Source organism: Rhamphochromis longiceps, linkage group LG12 (genome assembly GCF_057381845.1).
Source record: "Rhamphochromis longiceps isolate RC_006_pf linkage group LG12, R_longiceps_female_GT1.1, whole genome shotgun sequence".
Lineage (NCBI taxonomy): Eukaryota > Metazoa > Chordata > Actinopteri > Cichliformes > Cichlidae > Rhamphochromis > Rhamphochromis longiceps.
The window spans coordinates 4,848,057-4,866,484 of record NC_140568.1 but is presented as its reverse complement, the minus strand read 5'-3'; the positions used below and the strand labels follow the sequence as shown (position 1 = coordinate 4,866,484).

Genomic DNA, 18,428 nt, shown 5'->3' with positions numbered 1-18,428 from the left:
GTTAGTCAAATGGTTGTTTACCAAAAGTATCACCGTATCATAGGTACTCATGTATCTCATACCTAGTGTTTCTTTTTAGGTTTGTTATTTTTCAAATTCTATATTTATTAAGTTATGAAGGCTTGTTTGCACAACAAGGCTAAATAATTATATAAACCTTTCTCAATCTAAATATTGTACTTTGGTAAAATTAAAAAATAAATGTAGTGCAGGTCTATGATGATTTTTAGTGCTACTATCATCTAGTTCTGATTCTGATTCTGTCTTGGTTAAGTCCCAAGTAGTCCTGATTTTGAACTGTTGTAGTCCTGTTTTAATTCTGGATCAGTTCTTGGTCTGGTTGAATTGGGGTTTAGTCCTCGTGTCTTGATACAGCCCTGATTTTGTTATGCCTTGCTGCTTAATTAAAAAACTAGTTTAAGGTGTTCTGCACATGTGATATATATTTTTCCCTATATGAAGTCATTCTTTTTTGAACAAAACTCAAAACAGAGCCAATTAATCTTTCAGTCATTTCTACCCCCCCCCCCCCCCCCCCCCCCAAGGGAAAAAAAAATCCCACATGCATACTATCCTTTTGGGCTAAGCCCCGGGTGTTTCAAATGTCTGGCTCCGCCTCTGTCTCCTACCCCTTGGGTCTATTTTCAGGAAACATGGGATTTCTTTCCACTGCTACGCCGATGACTCCCAGATTTATTTCCCACTTAAAAAGATAAATGGCTTCTCAGTAGACCCGCTGCTCAGATGCCTTGATGAAATAAGGACTTGGATGGCTTTGAACTTTTTACATTTTAATGAACAGAAAACAGAAGTGATGGTTTTTGGTGGCGCTTCTGAGGCCACTATTATAGATCTTGGTTCACTGGCACAGTATGTTAAACCAGTCATCACTAATCTGGGAGTTAAAATAGAGGCAAATCTTAAACTTGAAAGCCAGGTCAGAGCTGTTGTAAGATCTAGCTTTTTTCATTTGAGGGAATTAGCCAAAATAAAGCCTATCTTATCGAAACAGCATTTTCAGACAGTAATCCATGCCTTTGTTACTTCTAGGCTGGATTATTGTAACGCACTTTATTTTGGGGTTAGTGATGCGACCATTAGGCGCCTGCAGGTTGTGCAAAATGCTGCAGCACGTCTTTTAACTGGAACAAAAAAGTTTGAGCACATTACCCCTATTTTAATTTCACTCCACTGGCTACCTGTACATTTTAGGATTGTTTTTAAAATTCTCTTATTTGCTTTTAAATCTCTTAATGGCCTGGCCCCCCCCTACCTCTCGGAGCTACTACAACCATATACACCTGCCCGTTCCCTTAGGTCCGCCAATCAGCAGCTCCTTAAGGTACCGAAAACTAAGTATAAATTTAAAGGTGATCGTGCTTTTGCTGTAGCTGCTCCAAAGTTGTGGAATGATCTGCCCTTGCATGTTAGGCAGGCCTCTTCTCTCTCTGAATTTAAAAGTCTTCTTAAAACATATTTATTCGCTGAAGCCTTTGGCATTGATTAGAGGGGTTGACTCAATTTGTTTTAACATGTTTCAATTTATTGTATCTATTTTATCTCATTTTAATTTTCTTTACGTATGCTATTAACATGTACAGCACTTTGTGAAACTCTGGTTTTATGTTAAAGTGCTTTAGAAATAAAGTTGGTATGGTATAAAGTTTACTTTGACTTCAGCAGCTTTGACTTTGACTTTGACTCGGTGCGCCTGAATTTCGGAAAAACATGCAAATTATAAATCTGTATTATAATGTTTGGTGTTTTCGTGTTTGTTGGTTTGTTTTTATTTAGTTTTATTTTGGTTGGTTATTAGATGCTGCTCCAGCCAGCCAGACACTTCCCCGCCGCCCCGCCCTCTCCTCTCTGCGCCGCAAGCAGCAGGCTCACCTCGCAAACGAAGGGCGTCCTTATTCCCAGGAAATGGGCGATAGAAAACCGATCGGTGCCTGTGCCATTCCCAATATGCGCTGGCTGATGTCGGGGCAGCATGAGTACGACCATTCTTTTTTTATTTTTTTTGCCGATGCCCGTGATGCCGCCCCGGGCAACCGCCCGTGTCGCCCGTATCAAAAACCGCTACTGGCTACCGGACCCCTCTCTGTGTGGAGTGGCCAGAGAGAGAGAAGCAGCGTCAAACGACGTAGCAGATACCTCTGCTTACCAATGAACACGTCTGCGCCACGCTGCGCCTATCAGTGCCCACACAGCGGAAATATGTGCGCAACACGTAGCTGTGCTGTCTGGGGAATCATCAACAAGCGGTAAACTTTCAGAGGAAGTGAACTACTGACGGTTACGCAGAGAAGAAAACAGCGATGTCTGAGTCAGACGAGGAGCGTGGTACTTTCCGCACCAGCAAGAACACTGAGGGGGCAAATACGACTCCTAATAGCCCCAAGGGGGTTATGGTGACACTACCTTGCTTCTCTTGGTGTCCCAAAATATGCAGCCCAAACCGTCTCGTCATCTGTTTGATTTGTTTTGGGGGGGTTTTAGGTTGTGCAATAGTTGGTAGTATTTGGTTAGGGGTATGTAAAAGTAAAGGTCAGGTTGCCCCGTCGGACGACGAGGACCCTAATTGCCGTTTCTCAAAAGCTGCAGTGGCCGCAGACTCCGAGAATTGTTCGGAGATTGGAAAGTGAGTAACATTTGAAACTTCTGATACATTTTTTTTTCACATTACACATACGATTATGCACTGATCCAAATGCAAACGCTAAAAAATCTCCAAGAACTGCGAACATATGGGCTCAAATTGTGGTCATAAATATTTTGTACTTGTAAATCAGGATTTGTATGTGTAAAAAGAATTTGTGTGTGCCTTAGTGATGTGTCAGTTGTGAACGAAATGGTTCTTAGAGCCGGGTCTTTGACGTGAACGACGCAAGCCGGCTCCTTATCGCGAGCCTCCCAGTCCTACTGCCAGTTTCTGGAAGACACCTTCTTCAAGCAGTGGTACAGGAAGAAGTCTGCATCCTTCAAGAAAAACATGATTTTCATGCAGGACAATGCTCCATCACACGAGTCCAAGTACTCCACAGCGTGGCTGGCAAGAAAGGGTATAAAAGAAGAAAAACTAATGACATAATGACATGGCCACCTTTTTCTTTCTCTCACCCTCTCTCCCTCTTGCACTTTTTTTTTGCTTCATTCCGCATTTGAGCTTTGCGCTGGGATGAGGGGGGAGGGGCGGTAGTTACACTGGCAGTAGCACAGGAACAGAGCAGGAGGGAGAGAGAGAGAAAGAGAGCCAGGGACAACAACGTCAGATTAGAAAGGTATAGTAATCATCCACAACTATTTTCAGTTGCGGATGATAAAGGATTCAGAAAGTTTATTCATGCAGGTCCATATGACAGAGAGTATGCATGTTCTTTTTGTTCTGTCATGACAATTTAATTGTGGGACATTACAATTTTGATGAAGATTAAAATTAAATTAATTGTGCACACATGATAACAATAACACTAAAGTGATAACGATGAACTCTTTCAGGGACATTCTTCGGAAAAATGGCTCTGCAGTAGATGCTGCCATTGCTGCGCTGCTGTGCACCTCCATCATGAACCCACAGTGCATGGGGATTGGAGGCGGGGTCATATTCACTGTGATGGACAGCTCCGGTAACAAGACACCCTCGCTACTCTTTGCTCAGCTCTGCTGTGGATTAATGTAGTAATATGTCATCTTTTCAAAGGTAAAGTGAAAATCATCACCTCCAGAGAGACTGTCCCCAGCAACGTGACCTCTGACCTGCTTAAGTCGTGTCCTAACACCACAGAGTGGACCGTGGAGTGGCCGCACGGTGGGCTGTTTATCTGGCATAATGCTAATATTTATAAGGTTTTAGTCTAATCTGCTCTTGGACTCACCTTTATGACACAGCTAATTTATTCTGTACAGGTCACTGCTAATGCACACTGTGAGTCATTCCTCATTCAGCTTTCCTCAAAAAAGCAAAACTGGGATAATATAAAAAGAAAAGAAAAAAGATAAAGCAAACCACTACAGAGGGTTTGGCTGTCAGCAGATATTAAAGACAATGAGTCGGTGTCGTATATGACACTATCAGAATAATCTAGCATAAACACCATGAAATACATGCTCCTTAGTTTCAGAAACAACCAGAGAGATTGAAGTAGTCAGGTTTTTCTCCAAACTGGTCTTAACAGGTCTTTCTCCAAATGATACACAAGATGTAACACAAAGGTTTTAAAGGTGTAGTCAGTTATCTGTAGAGATATATTTTAAATTCTGCACCTTAATCTGCAAGTCAAACTCAAGATATGAAGGATCATACCTTTGTTTTATCACCTGAGAGGGTTCTTGTCATCAAAGAAGCGGAGGAAAGAGACAGCATGATTGGTGTCTTATTAAAATGTCATCCTCCTCCTCACCTCTAACCTCATCTACTGAATTAAAGTCAAGACTCTAATACACTAAAGAGTGCACAACTATTCTTATTTAATTATTGAAAATAATAATTATTGGAAAAAAAAAATAATAATAAAGTCAGCAACAAAAACCTAAATGATCTTATACCTCTTCAAAGAAATATATAACAAGACCAGAGAAATTCAAATACTGGGTCAAAAAACCCACATTTTTTGTTTGCCAAAGGATAGCTGCTCCACAGTCCTGGGTCCTTTTTGTCATATATGTCATTTCATGATGCACTCGATGTGTTTTTTCTTGGTCAAAGGTTTGAACTGCAGGCAGGCCATTTTAACACCCAGGTACTTCTTCTGTGAAGCCATGCTATTGTAATAGATGCAGCATGCGGTTTAGCGTGGTCTTGCTGAAATAGATGTCAACTCGATGGGAGCACAAGTTGCCTGTGTACACCTTTCAGCACTGGTGCATTGCCAGATGTGCAAGCAGCCAATTCTATAGGCAGTAAAATAATTACATACCTTCAGAGGTTTTGAATTGAGTGTTGATAACAAGCTGCAAAAACAGCAGCACTTAACAACGTTAAAGCCCTTTACTCTTTAGCCCAGAATGCAGGATCCACATTTTCTAAAAAAAAATTTGATTTGTCTGACATTAGAACAGTTTTCCACTTTGCCTCAGTCCTTGTTGAATGAGCTTTGGCCCATTCAACATGTTTATGTTTAAAATGCAACACCGCCACCTAGGGGAATTTCCAATATTAAAATGCCTTTATTAAATGCATTTGTTAAAAGACAAAAAAGGATTAATAAGCAATTGCAGCCCAGAGAATAATGAAAGGTGACTGTGGTACAGCCAACTCTAATAAACTCTAATCGAGTCTGCAGAGAATGTCCACACATAAGGTCTTCATACAGTATTAGTCCTTTATTTTATCCAGGTAAAAAATCTCATTGAGATTAAAAATTTCATTTCCAAGAGAGCCATGGCATCATGGCAACAAAAGTCAAAATAGACGTACCACATAAGTATATAACATTTAAAAAAATACAATATCCCGTACAAACATGTGAGAAATATACAATAACAGATCTAATTAAGAGCGACATTAAATACAATGACACTGAGTAAAAGAGTTATTCTCTCGTTCCTTTAAGACAGACTTAAACTCCCCCAAGGTAACCAATTCTGATCATTTCAGTTCCTCCTGCAGATTATTCCAGGAAGCAGGGGCAGCGTAATTAAAAGCCTTTTTCTCCAATTCTGTTCTGATTTTTGGGCCAATCAATTGTATGATATTGTGCGAATGAAGGCTGTATTGGTTGTGGTTTTTACACATATAAACACATAAATAAGATGGAACCAGCCCAAGGAGTGTCACGATCTGGTACAGGGATTCAACGCAGAGCGGTAAGGTATCTCCAAGGTGTGGTTTATTTACAGTGCAGTGCAATATATGTACAGTGAAGGGATCCAAAAACTCCGAGGGGAATCACAGGGTAACTCGCTCACGTCTTCTCCGCTCACACTCACACACTTTCCCGTAGCAGGGAGGTCGCAGGTCCGGGGGGGGGGGGGGGGGAGAGATCTGAAGCAGACGAGAAGGCAGGTCACCAACAAATCACAAGTCACGGATATGAAGCACAAGAGCTGTGAGAACACTAACGTTAGGGGTACAATCATCCAGCGACGAGAGGATCTGTGTTCCAGCCTCAAATAGTGCTCCCGGTGATGATGGGTGAGTGTTGTCAGGTGTGTGTGTGGGCCAAGGGCGGGAGCCCACAGTGAGCTCCGCCCAGGCAGAGAGGGAGAAAACAGCAACAGCAATTGTAGCCTTGTGGGGCCGACCGGGCAGGCACGGAGACCATGACTAGGAGAGGTTTATAGATAAAGATCAACCAATGGGAGAGTCTACAAATATGGAAAGATGGACATTTAGCAGCAGCATACAAAGAACAATGATGTACACAATTTCCATAACCAGTAATAAAAAGTAAAGCACAATGGTACACAGTATCCAACCTCTTTAGGTAGTGAGCAGGTGCATTAAAAAATAAAAAGCAGGTCACCAAAATCCATTAAAGGTAAAGAAGTTGCATGAATCAAGTGTTTTCTCATTTGGAGGGAGAAACAGGATTGATTTCTAAAAAAGAAACTTAGTTTTAGTTTTAACTTCGACACAAGCCTTTGAATTTGAGTTTTAAATGACAAATTCTGATCTATAATGATCCCTAGATACTTGTAAGATGTGACCATTTCAATTTCAGTTCCTTGAATTGTTGTAATCTTAGGAGATGTAGCTAACAACTCTTTGCCATTTGAGGATAACACGAACTTGTATTTCTATCGATTTAACACCAACTTAAGTTGGGTTAAATGGGACTGAAAAACATCAAAGGCAGACTGCAGAAATTGCAGGGTTGGTGAAGGAGATGAACAATAGATAATTGTATCATCTGCATAAAGATGAAATGCAGCATTTGACAAATTATCACAAAGGTTGTTTATGTAAAGAGAAAAGAACAATGGCTCTAATATGGAGCCCTGTGGAACTTCTTTGGATACTTGGATACTGGGAGAAAAGAGGAAGTTTGCAGTCCATTGAATCAATGATGTCATTAACCACTTAAATAGCAGCAGTTAGTGTGCTGTGTTGTTTTCTGAATCCTGACTGATGTTGGAAAGAACTGAATTTTTGTCAAAAAAGTCTTTCAGTTGTTCACTAATGAACAGCTAAACTCTGAATCTAGAACTTTTGCTAGAACACACAATTTCGATATGGGCCTGTAGTTATTAACATCTGAAGGATCACCTCTTTTCAGCAAAGGGAGAACACAGGCAGATTTCTGTATTACAGGGATCTCACTTTCGAGAGGCTAAGATTAAAAATGTAAGTTAGTGGTTCTGCTATAAAATCTGCAGCCAACTTAAGACAATAAGGATCAAGTTGATCTGGTCCTGCAGATTTATTTAGATCCAACAGATTTAAAGCCCTGTGGACCTCAAAAACATTTAGTGGAGAAAAACTGAAGGGTTGGACCAAAGATTCAGTTTGAGTGGTTGCAGAGAGAGCCTCCTGTTGATTAAGCTGTTTTAAATCTGGATATAAAGATTCAAATAGAGATCCTGAAGAATGAAAAAGCTCATTAAAGCAGTTTAGAATATCACATTTCTCCATTAAGGTGCAGGAGTCTTTTACGACAAAGGCTGGCATCTCATTTGTAGTTATGTCTCCATAAGAAGATTTTATTATTTTCCAGAATTTCTTAGGATCGTTCAGATGTTTAGTAGTTTTTGAAAGATAGAATTCTGATTTGGCCTTTTAAATTAAGGAAGTTGAACGGTTTCTGAGCTGTCTAAAAATCAGCCAGTCCGCTTCAGATTTGGTTTTTCTGGCATCCCTTTTTTTGAGTAGACTGGAGAGCTGATGTCATGGTCTGGCTGGCAGACCGTGGGGATGTGGGGAAAGGAGGACCCAAAACGCAGACTCTGCGATGCAAACAGTGCTCTTTATTTACAGTGAAAAGCTGTAAACACAATAACTCCCCGTTGCTCCCTTGAACCCCGTGTGCATGCTTCCCTCCGACGTCTGTGTTCGTGCTCCCTGCTGTTGTGTTTCCGCACACCCCGTGCGTGCTGCCTTTCTGGACCACTCTTCCTCCTGCAGGGAAACCATAGAAGCAGCCGTCAACACTAACCCTCGGCAGGTATATACGAACAGCACTGACATATACTGACACACACTAACTTGGTACGATAACTCAATGATCCCACGCCAGTGGGAGCTCCAACATTCTCCTAAGTAGCTCCCCCGACGAGCCCTGGGCCCTATTTCAGGAAGCCGGTTTAGTGCAAACTCTGAGTAAGTATACCCTGAGTTAACGAAAACTCTGGGTTTTCGGTTTCACAAAGCGAGTTTAGATTAATTAACCCTAACCCTAAGACAACCAGTCCCAGTTGAAATCTCCAGCCAGCACAATTTCATTAAAATCTAAAGTAGATCGTTTTTCACTAAGTGAAACTAAAGCCTCACTACTAGCTGAGGGGGGTCTATAACAGCCCACAATGGTAATAAAATAGCCCTTCAAAAGTTAGAGCTTGAGGGCAAGAAGTTCAAACTGTTTACAAACAGATACTGATGATTGGACAGTAACATGGAATTTGTTTTTTACGTAAATTGCAACACCGCCACCCTTTCTGGTGCGGTCGCAACGGAAAAGATTATAGCGCGTTATTGCAATGTCTTTGTCAGTAACCGATTTTGTAAGCCACTTTGCTGATAATGTAAGAATATCAGTATATAACTCTTTCATCCAAATTTTCATGAAATCAAGTTTGGGAAGAAGACTTCTGACATTTAAATGAGTGATACCAAGACCCGTTCAAGCTTTAAAATCACAAGGAGTACTCAAGCATTTGCAATCTGGACCAGGATTAGGTTGTATTTCCAGATAAAAGAAGCAGAAGAACAAAAACATTTTCTTTTCACAGATTTTTTTTGTAGTTTAACAGACTGATTTCTCTTACAGCTCAATCTCTTTGGGTGGTGAGAGAATTGGGAAATAAACCAGTGATATGGAATAAATAAATCAGTTAAATCAGATGGAATGAGATCTCTGCTGATGATCACATTTGAGAAGCTTCTAAAAGATGTAAAATCCCACCTTGTTCCCTTTGAGAGGAGTAAGAAGTATGATTTCCCTTGTTCTGCAGACTGTTCCTGCACCTCATGTAGACAAAAAGCTGTCAATAAAATCAATAAAGGAAAAAAGGCTACTGAGGATAACATGCTGACTAACAGGGAAAAAAAAAGGTAGACCCAGTCGACCTGTGGTAGAGCCTGGTTGTGGCCAGATATAGATATAATCGTCGCATTAAACAGCTTCTAAGAGCAAGATCAGTTACTGAATGGGCTGTTCAACAATAGACAGCTTGCCAGAATGCTGTCCCATCTTTCCCATTTTCTGGTCTTCAATTAATGTAAATTCCTCCCCAAGACCAATCTTAACTCTCCTCACAAGTCCATCTTTATCAGTCATTGTTTCTAATTTGGCTAATCTCCACTCGTTCCCTGGCAGATTATCTGTCTGTGGAGGTGAAGCTGGAAATGTTGTGAGATGCTAAAGTGGGGCCAGAGACACAGGCTGCTGTGGATGCACATGTCCCTGTCCCATATGTTCCTGTCAGCAGAGTACAAATGACCTTCATGCATTACTCCCTGATTGTCTATAGTGTGTTGACTTTGAAGGGAAGCTGTGGATCCATATGTAGAATCAGCATAGTCTCTGTTAAGAAGCGTCTTTTGACAGCATTTGAGTATGGGATGGACAGCAATAAGAACTGGGAGTAGTTGGAGCAGTTCACTTGTGGCAGACATTAAAAAATAAAGAAATTAGACATTAGAATATGTGTGAGAAAGATGAATCAAGAAAAGAAAGGGGGCTACAGACAACATTTATTTATATGGCCCAGAGTTCTGTGCTACACTCCTGCACACAGGCTGCATAAACAGTAAGAAAAGTAAATATAAGATATGCTAAATGCTTCTTTGAGCCAGAAATAGTGTAAATATAGTGAAATAAACTTAAAATAACTGTAAGATGCAAAATGTTATCTCTAACATAATCAGTTACAAACACACACATTTCCCTCTGAAATGGAGCAGAATAGAATAGAGTATTTACAAAGCACCAAATTATAACAAATGTCATCTCAGATCATTAAAGGTCAGGACCTTACAGTTTACTCAAAACACGAGCAAATGTATGTGGGACTTTCCAGCACTGACTATCCATTATCTATCTAACCAGGTAGCAAATGGATTGGGGTTCCTGGGGAAATTCGAGGTTATGAAGCGGCACACCGGCTTTATGGGAAGTTGCCCTGGGCCGACCTCTTTCAGCCGACCATCAAATTAGCCAGAGAAGGATTCCCTATTCCTTACTACCAAGGTCAACACATCCCACGCATTGGTAACACGTCACTACGGTATGAAATACACCCACAATGTGATTTCAAAAATACAAAGAGCAAACAATGAATGGTTCAGCTTTATTTCACTGTCTTTGTCTTTTAGGGAGTTATATTTAGATAAAAATGGGAACCTGCTTAAGACCGGTGATACTGTGAAATTTGAGAAACTGGCTGACACTTTGGAGATGATCGCAAACGAGGGACCAGATGTGTTTTACAACGGAACAATAGCAAAGAATTTAACCAGTGACATACAGAATGAAGGTATTATCAGATGGGTTTCATCCTGCTCTCTTTCTGACCGTTTTCTATGTCTGCCAGGCACAATGATCTAATTACAAATTACAAAAATCTATTGGTTTTGGAAAACTGTAACATGATCCCTCACAGGCTACACTGTGATCTGTCTCGATCCATTCAAACTCTTGATTATGAAATGCATTGTGTTCATTTGTACTCAGCAGAATCATTTGTTTCACTGTTCTTGCTCAGGAGGAAAACTTACACGGGAGGACTTGGAATTGTATGAAGCTAATGTGACTGATGCGTGGAATATTTCTTTGGGAGAGTATAAGCTGTACTTCCCTCCGCCCCCTGCAGGAGGAGCCATCCTCAGCCTCATCCTCAACATCATGAAAGGTTCCTGATTGTTGCTTCTAGCATGTAGAGTTTGATTCATATAGGAAAATGATCCTTATCAATCTTTACAAATGTGATACACTAAGAATTGATGTTTTCAATCCAAAAATTATTTTTTTTTAAAATATTTTTAGGATACAAAATGGAATCAGAACCTAAGACGACTGATGAAAAGATTTTGTTTTATCACCGTTATATTGAAGCTTTAAAATTTGCCAATGAATTAAAGACAAATATCAGCGATCCAAACTTCAGCTCAGATGAAGTAAGTATCTCAAAATCCTACAGATTTGCACCTGCTTTGTTGCATAAAGAATGATTCTATTTAAGTGACTAAACAATTAAAAGTAACAATACCACATCACAAAACACAAAACAAACCGCCCCTTGCCTGCAGCTCATCCACAAACTACACCCCACCACAGTCAGTTTATGCACACTGATAATGAGTTGAGGTTTTTTTGTAATATCTCTGAGTTTTGCACAGTTGGACTTTAGGTTAATTTGTTGGGTTGAGATTGTGACTTTGTGTTAACAAAGTGTTTTTACAGAAGTGTTCACCTTTGTTAATGATCAATCAGGGGCATTTGATTATCAGTACCTGGCTGCTACTTACAATTAAAGTTCTTATAGAAGCACTAAGGGTGAAGAGAACCAGTAGAGTGCTGTAAGAATTTCTTTGAGTCTCAGCATTTTCATTTCAGCATCATTCTGAGCAGTGATGTAGCTTTTAAAACATATACATATAAATACAAGTTTTAAAAGCACATAAACCTAAATTGGCTTAATATTTGTCTTTAATTTAGTATGTATATATTATTGTTATTATTATCTTAGTATTTAAATATAAGTATAATTTTGTGTAATGTGATGTTTTCAGATACTCTGTAGTTCACACAGATGACTGAATTTCAGAGACTCTATCTTTGGCAGTCATATGTTGAGCTTGATCACTAACCAATATTATAACCTCTAGTATTCATTCATTCATTCATCTTACATCAGTGATGGATCAATGATCAAAATTCTGTTAACATTTGGCTCCAATTTTATAAATTTCTTGACAGCAATGTATTTTCTGTAATGTGCATATTTATTTAGTTTTATTAATTCATTTTATTAATTCTCTGTATTTCACACAGATGGCAAAGAAACTGACACAGGATAGCTTTGCAGACAGCAAACGAAGCTTGATCAGCAGCGACAAGACTCGTGATCCTGGCATCAACTTGTATCTGGACAGCATCGGCACCACACATGTATCTGTGCTGGCTGAAGATGGATCTGCTGTGTCTGTCACCAGCAGCATCAACGATGAGTCAGTACCTGCATCATTCTGTTTCACTGCTAGAAACCAGCTATCAGATATTTTTCTTTCTTGAAACTGAAGATTTAAGAGATTATGGAGGAACTTATTTTTAGACTATTTCTATACTACAAAGAGTGTCTTGGCTTTGTAGTTAATTTAGTTTTTTTGTTTACAGATTCGGCTCCAGGGTCCTCTCTCCAAGCACTGGAATCATTCTCAACAACCAGCTGTCTGACTTCTGTGGTAGAGCTGATAGCGTCTCTCCTGGTAAGAGATCAGTAGGATGCTTTTTACATTTATTATTTATGAAATACAAGTAATCAGACGAGGAAGGTGGATTATTTCAAAACTAATAACACAAAGAGTTTAATTTTTTTCCTGAAATTATTTTCCTGACAGGACATATTTCTTTAAGTAATTTCTAATAATGGCAAAATAGTGCCATTGAGGAAATGAGAGGAGAAAATGGCATTTCATAATTCATTGTGACGCATCATATTTTGTTGATCATGGAAAAACTAAACTTGTTGATCATTTCCACGATGTTTTGCCAAACTGAAACACATCATGTGAATTTGGACTAAAATTGCATTTTCTGTTTAATACCATAGCCTGCTAAAATGTTTGAATGTTCAAGAACAGGCACAGTTTTACTACTGCTGTAGTAAAATCTGTTTCCATGTCAACGTGTTGTTGTGTGAAGTTTTTCCTTCACACTGTCACCAAGTACTTGCTCATAAGGGGCTCTTCTTATTGTTGGGGGTTTCTCTCTACTGAAGTGGGTTAACCTTATAATATAAATGTACCATTGTGATTTGACGGTATATGGATATTTATATTCATTTAAAATTATATAGAGGACAGCACACTGGCACGGTGTTGCCTTATAGCATAGGTGTCAAACTCTGGCCCGCGGGCCAAATTTGGCCCGGAGCCTAATTACATTTGGCCCGCAAAGCCATACCAAATTACTATTAGAGCTGGCCTACTGGTATTATACAGCTAATAGATATATTGTTTAGTATTAAGCTTTGTTTGTTCCATATTCAGTTTTTCAGCAAAACGTGTTTGAGTCCATAAGAAAAGATTCATTCTTATATCTGGAGGAATAAATATATTTCAATAAATATTAATGTTAGCCCGCGACTTTGTTCCAGTTTTGAATTTTGGCCCACTGTGTATTTGAGTTTGACACCCCTGCCTTATAGCAAGAAGGCCCTGAGTTTGATCCCACTTGTGTGGAGCTTGCATGTTCTCCCCATGTTTGTGTGAGTTCTCTCTGGGTACTGCAGCATCCTCCCACAGTCCAAAGACATGCAGTTAGTAGGGTTAGGCTAATTGGTGAATCTAAATTGCCCATAGGTGTGAATGCGAGTGTCTCTCTGTGTTAGCGCTGCATCCGGCTAGCGACCTGACCTCGGTTTACCCTGCCTCTCGCCCTATGGTAGCTAGGATTGGCTCCACCACCCCTGCAACCCTGAGAAGGATAAGCTGAAGATAATCGATGGATGAATCTATATATAGATCTATAATATTGATTCAAGTGTGTTCAAGGTTCTGTATAATTCAGTTTGGACATAGCATCATTCAAACATTAATCTAACACACTGACAGAGTCTCAGTAATAGCTGCACTTTGAAAGACATTTCACTTTAGTTTGATACAGATTCAGTAGCGATAACTCACTTGTTGTGTGTGCACTTTCATCATTTGTTGATAAGCATGGGCGGATGCAATTCTAAACTTGTTTGTAGAGCACAGGTGTCGAACTCCAGGCTTTGAGGGCCAGTGTCCTGCAGATTTTACATGTGTCCTTGATCAAACACAGATAAATTACCTCCTCAGCGGCTGTATCCCAATTCAGGGTCTGCAGCCTTAAAGTACGCAGCCTTAACGGTCCACAAGGGCCGCGTAATCAAAGACCGCTGAGGCCGGAAGTGTGAGGCTTGTGAAATGGGACGGTCTAGCCTCCGTCGCGCTGCCCAGGTTGCCTAGCAACCATGATACTAACAGCTGGAAACGTTTCATACAGCTTTGTTTGACAGGAATGAAGGAGAAACCTTTTTGTTCATTTGTTTGTTTGTTTCTACATGAGCTTTGATCATTCTCTGTAAGATTAAGCTCAGGTATTGAACGGCGTATATTTTAAAGTAAAGGCTTTAAAACCAAGTTAGCACAAACGTCACTAATGTCACATAACTTTGCCGACATGTGGCCAACAGTAATGTTTAATGTTCTTCGTTATTAAACATTTGCACATAAATAAGTGACATAATATTCAGTACTTACTTAAAGTTTACTCTTCGGGCGCCCCTCATCCGCCGTTTTTTTTTTTTTTTTTTGGCAAAATTATCGACACCCACCGCCATGCTATGCATTATGGGATATGTTGGGCCACGAAGTCTACACTGCCACATCCTTAAAATTCAGGGAAATGAAGGACGCATTTGAGGGCAGCATTTCGAGCAGCCTTTGAATTGGGACAGCCTTCGTCGCGTCGCTGTGACGTAATCTGTTGGGTCTAAACTCAGACCCTGCTGTATCCAGGACTTATTCCCGTGAAAGAAAAACAAGGCAACAGCGATCAATCGATTTACTTGCAAGGGAGGCCTCGTCGGTATCTCAGAAACGCACTTCGAATCTCCTTACGAGTGACCCCGATGATGGCCTCCTCTCGCTGCCTTTTATTGAAAACGTTCACACAATAAACAATAGTTTACAAACACCTCCCCTCATAACCCCCCTTGGTTACAAAGACAAGGCACTGTATGTGTGTGTTCTCCTGCTGACCAAAAAGGGTCATAAAAGCATAAAAGCAGGAGCAACATCCTTGGTCATAAAGAGGGTAGTCTCCCCCACACCCAATTCATGGTTCACCCTAGATAACAAAGTGAAGCCATACAAAGGGGAGGAAGTTTACCAACATCAAACAGACCTTCACAAGGATGTGCCTGTGATAAAACACTACAGCCCCCACCCAGAACCTCGAGAATCTGGGGAGGGGGGAAGAAATAATTTCTTTCATCACAGAGTTAAAACAATGTAGAAATGGTAAGCATAAAAATGACAAACATTTAACAATTCACTTTAACATAATCGGCCTTAAAATGCGGCCTTTAAGGCTGCAGACCCTGAATTGGGATACAGCCAACATGTCTTGGAGTTCTCCAGAAGCCTGGTAATGAACTAATCATTTGATTCAGGTGTGTTCACCCAGAGTCTTATCTAAAACCTGCAGGACACTGGCCTTCGAGGCCGGGAGTTTGACACCCCTGTTGTAGAGTATAAAAAATTCAGGTATGAAAATACTGCATGAAAATACAGTCACTGATTCGTGTATGAAACATTTGTGTAAATGATTTATGCACAGATATGTGTGTACAGACTGATTTCTGTTTTCTAGTTTTGTCATTCAAGGTCTTTGTTGTATTTCTCAGGGGAGCGGCCTCCCTCCAATATGGCCCCATCTGTGCTGAAGTCTCCGTCGAAGACGCTGGTGATTGGAGGGTCTGGTTCTGAAACGATTCCACCGGCTGTGGCCTCGGTATGTATGCATGGTACACACAAAGGTGCCGTTACATATTAAATAAAATAAATTGATGTGGACTGATGCTGGTCTTTGCTGTTAAAGCTTGCATCATAGTAACAAGATTCTTCACCCTAATTTATCCTGTAATCATCACTTTCTCATCTCATTTTTTTTTCTCTCCAAGGCGCTCATGAACCACCTTTGGTTTGGAAAGAGCCTTAAGGAGGCAATTATTACGCCTGTTGTTCTTGTAGACTCTAAAAGTGAAGTAAAACCTGAACCCAAGCTTGAAAAGGTAATTTATTCAATGTATTTAAATGATAAATTAATAAGTTCTACTTCTCTTGTTCCATCTGAGTCTCTCTCCTCTTTGCCCTGCAGGATGTAGTTGATGGTCTTGAAGCTAAGGGACATAAAATAGCAAAATTCTACAACACAGTTAACGCTGTGGAAAAGGCGGGTAGCTGTATCTCTGCATGGTCTGATGAAAGGAAAAAAGGCAAAGCTGCTGGTTACTGAGACCAAGAGTCAGTGATGTCAGTTATACAGCATGGTCTTAAGGTTATGGACACTGCTGTAGCTACAACATTGGTAAATCTATATTCGTCTGTTAACTGATAGATCATTCATGCTTTGCTCATGTGTATAAAAAGTTTGTAATATTGAAAACATAATGCAACGATCAGATCAGTTAAATCCCAAATTTCATGCAAAAATGTGCAAAGATAGCACTGTAAAAACTAGAAATGTAATTTTTTTAAAAAGTAGGGATTGCTGTTGATATCCGCCTCAATTTTTTTACAATCAATATGACCTTCTAAATATTTGTTTATTTTGGGTTTTGATACATATAGAATTGACTAAACAAGGAAACAGCTTTCAGGTCAAAATGTGAAGCCCATGCCTGTTTCTTTGACCTGCATTCTTTCTAAAAAGCAGGCCAGCAGGTTGAGACTGACTGCAGAAATCTTTGGTTATAGTAAACAATTCATATTTTCAAGTCTCATCAAATTCATGTTTACTTTGTAGATTTTAGCCCACTGGATAGTCCAGAAGGGAGATAAAGTAGGGTACACTTTAGGGCAGCCCTAAGTTATCTATCAATTGATTTGTAGTTTAACCCCCCAGCCCCCACCCAATGTTTTTTATTATTATGTTTTTATATTTAGTTTTCATATTAAGATTTTGAGCTTCATTAATCCTGCTATGTTTTTGCTCTTATAAAGTGTGGGTAATTCTGCTGATGTGCTCAGGGTAAAAGTTAATCTGACAAGCAGTTTGTGAGGCAGGTTTTCTTTTTTACCTCAGTATCTGTCTGAGCTCCTGTCTGTTTATGATTAATAAAGTATTCTGATTCTGATTGTTTCAGGATGACCTGCCATTATTCAATGACACATCTGCTTACCTGCATCTTTTGCTCGTTTCTCCTCCTCTTCTTTTCTCTTTTTTCTAAACTGAGGACCTGATGGCTTTGAACTTTTCTTGTCCATCTTCCATTGGTTTTAATTTTGCACTCCAATATGAACACCCTTCCCCCAACCCAAGGATCACCACAACATGATCTAACACACCTACACCTTAGTTCACAGATTCACTTTGTCTAGGGTGCATTTCTGAGATTTCACACAACCCAGGATTCAAATCATGAATACATAATGGGCTTGGATTTACAACATTATAAATGAAATGTGCTCTATTTGGAAGCAGCCGGCCCCCCTCCCCTTTCGACGGCTTGTGTGTGAGACTTTAAATCATCAAACTATAAATTTTAAACTGTTATTGATCCCTTTACCCCTGGTCCTAAAGTGTACATTTGTTTTCTTACTCTTCTTATATATATTGTTTGTTTACTTGCACTGCTGTAACTGGAGCCTTGTCGTCTCGTCTCTCTATATACTGGACTGTATGTAGCGGAGATGACAATAAAGTTTACTTTGACTTCAGCAGCGAGCAGGCGCAAATTATAAATCTGTATCATGATGTCTGGTGTGTTTGTGTTTGTTGGTTTGTTTTTATTTTGTTTTACTTTGCGAGATGGTTATTAGATGCTGCTCCAGCCGGTCAGAAAATCCCCCGCCGCCCCGCCCTCTCCTCTCTGCGCCGCAAGCAGCAGGCGCACCTCGCAAACGAAGGGCGCCCTTACTCCCAGCAAATGGGCGATAGAAAACCGATCGGTGCCTGTACCATTCCCAATATGCGCTGGCTGACGTCGGGGCAGCATGAGTACGAGAATTTTTATTTTTTTTTGCCGATGCCCGTGATGCCGCCCCCCACCACGATGCCGCCCCGGGCAACTGCCCGTGTCGCTCCTTATCTAAAACCGCTACTGATTGTAACTGACTGTAAAAAGTCAGCACAACGAAAATAAACAACATCTAAACTTGGATTATATCTGACCCAGATAGACTGCAGTTCATAACTTCTTACCTGAAGTTCAGTTCACCGCCTTGGGTCTCTCCTCCTCCTGTATATCCTGAGTTATTTTTACACATCGACCAGCATCTGGCCAATCCACCACCTTTCATTGTTTATACCGTTACAAAAAAAAAAAAAAAAAATCATCGGCCCATAAAAATTAAATAT

The 18,428-nt window shown here is 40.1% G+C and overlaps 1 protein-coding gene across 1 annotated transcript; it reads left to right on the top strand.

Moving 5' to 3' along the window:
* The first annotated feature begins 1,885 nt into the window (after positions 1-1,885).
* LOC146656667 (glutathione hydrolase 5 proenzyme-like) lies at positions 1,886-17,788 on the top strand. Its single transcript, XM_085424445.1, has 12 exons — positions 1,886-2,641; positions 3,499-3,626; positions 3,701-3,808; positions 10,206-10,383; positions 10,472-10,632; positions 10,861-11,007; positions 11,142-11,272; positions 12,150-12,325; positions 12,492-12,583; positions 15,754-15,860; positions 16,030-16,140; positions 16,227-17,788. Exons 1-12 carry the CDS (start codon positions 2,319-2,321, stop codon positions 16,362-16,364), a joined length of 1,800 nt encoding a protein of 599 aa, XP_085280571.1. The 5' UTR covers positions 1,886-2,318; the 3' UTR covers positions 16,365-17,788.
* The last annotated feature ends 640 nt before the right edge of the window (positions 17,789-18,428 follow it).

Bases quoted from the DNA above. Each gene is read 5' to 3' on its own strand.
- LOC146656667 (XM_085424445.1), top strand. From the start codon at position 2,319: ATGTCTGAGTCAGACGAGGAGCGTGGTACTTTCCGCACCAGCAAGAAC. The intron at 10,384-10,471 runs GTATGAAATACA...TTTGTCTTTTAG, and splicing joins ATTGGTAACACGTCACTACG to GGAGTTATATTTAGATAAAA. The intron at 10,633-10,860 runs GTATTATCAGAT...GTTCTTGCTCAG, and splicing joins CAGTGACATACAGAATGAAG to GAGGAAAACTTACACGGGAG.